The following is a 1,088-nucleotide window of genomic DNA, read 5'->3' as shown; positions in this document are numbered from 1 at the left end:
ATAACTGAAGTTCTAAGAGGTTCAGCAACTTGCCAAAGGTCACAAAGCTTGTAACAGCTATAGAGCTAGGTTCAAATCCTGGGACTCTGACCCCAAGGCCCACACTGTTAATCAGAACATGGCTAACAAGTATTCTTTGACAGCAACCAAATCCACCATACACAGGTTTTTAAAATTTAACTTGGTCCTACCAGCATTATTATATGGTAATTCAATTTTACTCTACAAACGTCAAATTCAGAAACTTACCCACTACAATAAAGTTTCCACACTTAGATATACATGCTGAGGATTCAATTCGATCTCCCAAAATCTGCTCCCATTTCACCTTCCCAGAGTAAAGGTCAATTGCCTTCATTCTATGAGAATGGGAGCCGATGTACACAGTTGCAGATGACTTTTCAACAACTGGAATTACAACCAGAGGTGAAGCATCTACACATTTGCCAGTGTCTGACCTCCACCTCACATGTAACTCCATTTTCTCAGCTCCTATCACAGGTTTCCTCCCTTCAGAAACTTTAGCAACACAGGATGGATCTTTGGACTTCCCAATAAGAGCTGGAGGATTTAAGCCTTTGAAATCTTGAATGTTATTCTGTGAAATTAAATCAGAAGAATAGGCCAAAGAGCAGTGTCTTATCTTGGTTGAAAACCTAGTAGTATTCAAAGAAAAAATCTGGTTCCCTCTCCTCAGTGCAACAAAAGCATTTATCTCATTGCAATTTAAGGGCATGACAGATTTCTGATGTAAAGACTTTCCACTGGCTTCCTCTTGATCGATGCCACTAAGTTTCCTTTTTGGGGCATAACTCTTCCTGAATGTCAGGTCTTCATCTGGAAACACTGTTTGAAGGATATGATTGTAAATCTCTAAAATGGAATTGCTGAGAATAGTTTCCAGAAGCCCAGGTACTGATGTACCAACAAGTTTTTCAATCTCACTGAGGAGCCGTATGGACTTTAAGGAATCTCCACCACTACTCAAGAAGTGTGACTCATCAGGAACCTTCAAAAGATCTTCTGAGAGATTCAGAATAGACTTCAGGATGAGAGAAGGAAAAAATATGGTGAAGTAAAGACCTAAA

General features: G+C 39.6%; 1 protein-coding gene across 1 annotated transcript in view; it reads right to left on the bottom strand.

Moving 5' to 3' along the window:
- Positions 1 to 1,088, bottom strand: part of LOC103602952 (acyl-CoA synthetase family member 4-like) — a gene marked incomplete at both ends in the record, with an annotated part of 17,630 nt that overhangs the window by 6,547 nt on the left and 9,995 nt on the right. The window contains one exon of the mRNA XM_008587413.1: positions 250 to 1,042. Coding sequence (XP_008585635.1) covers positions 250 to 1,042 — 793 coding nt within the window. The remainder of the gene's footprint in view (positions 1 to 249; positions 1,043 to 1,088) is intronic.

The sequence above is a fragment of the Galeopterus variegatus genome, unplaced genomic scaffold (assembly GCF_000696425.1).
Source record: "Galeopterus variegatus unplaced genomic scaffold, G_variegatus-3.0.2 Scaffold4375, whole genome shotgun sequence".
In the NCBI taxonomy this organism is placed as follows: Eukaryota; Metazoa; Chordata; class Mammalia; order Dermoptera; family Cynocephalidae; genus Galeopterus; species Galeopterus variegatus.
This window is presented reverse-complemented; position numbering and strand designations above follow the sequence as displayed.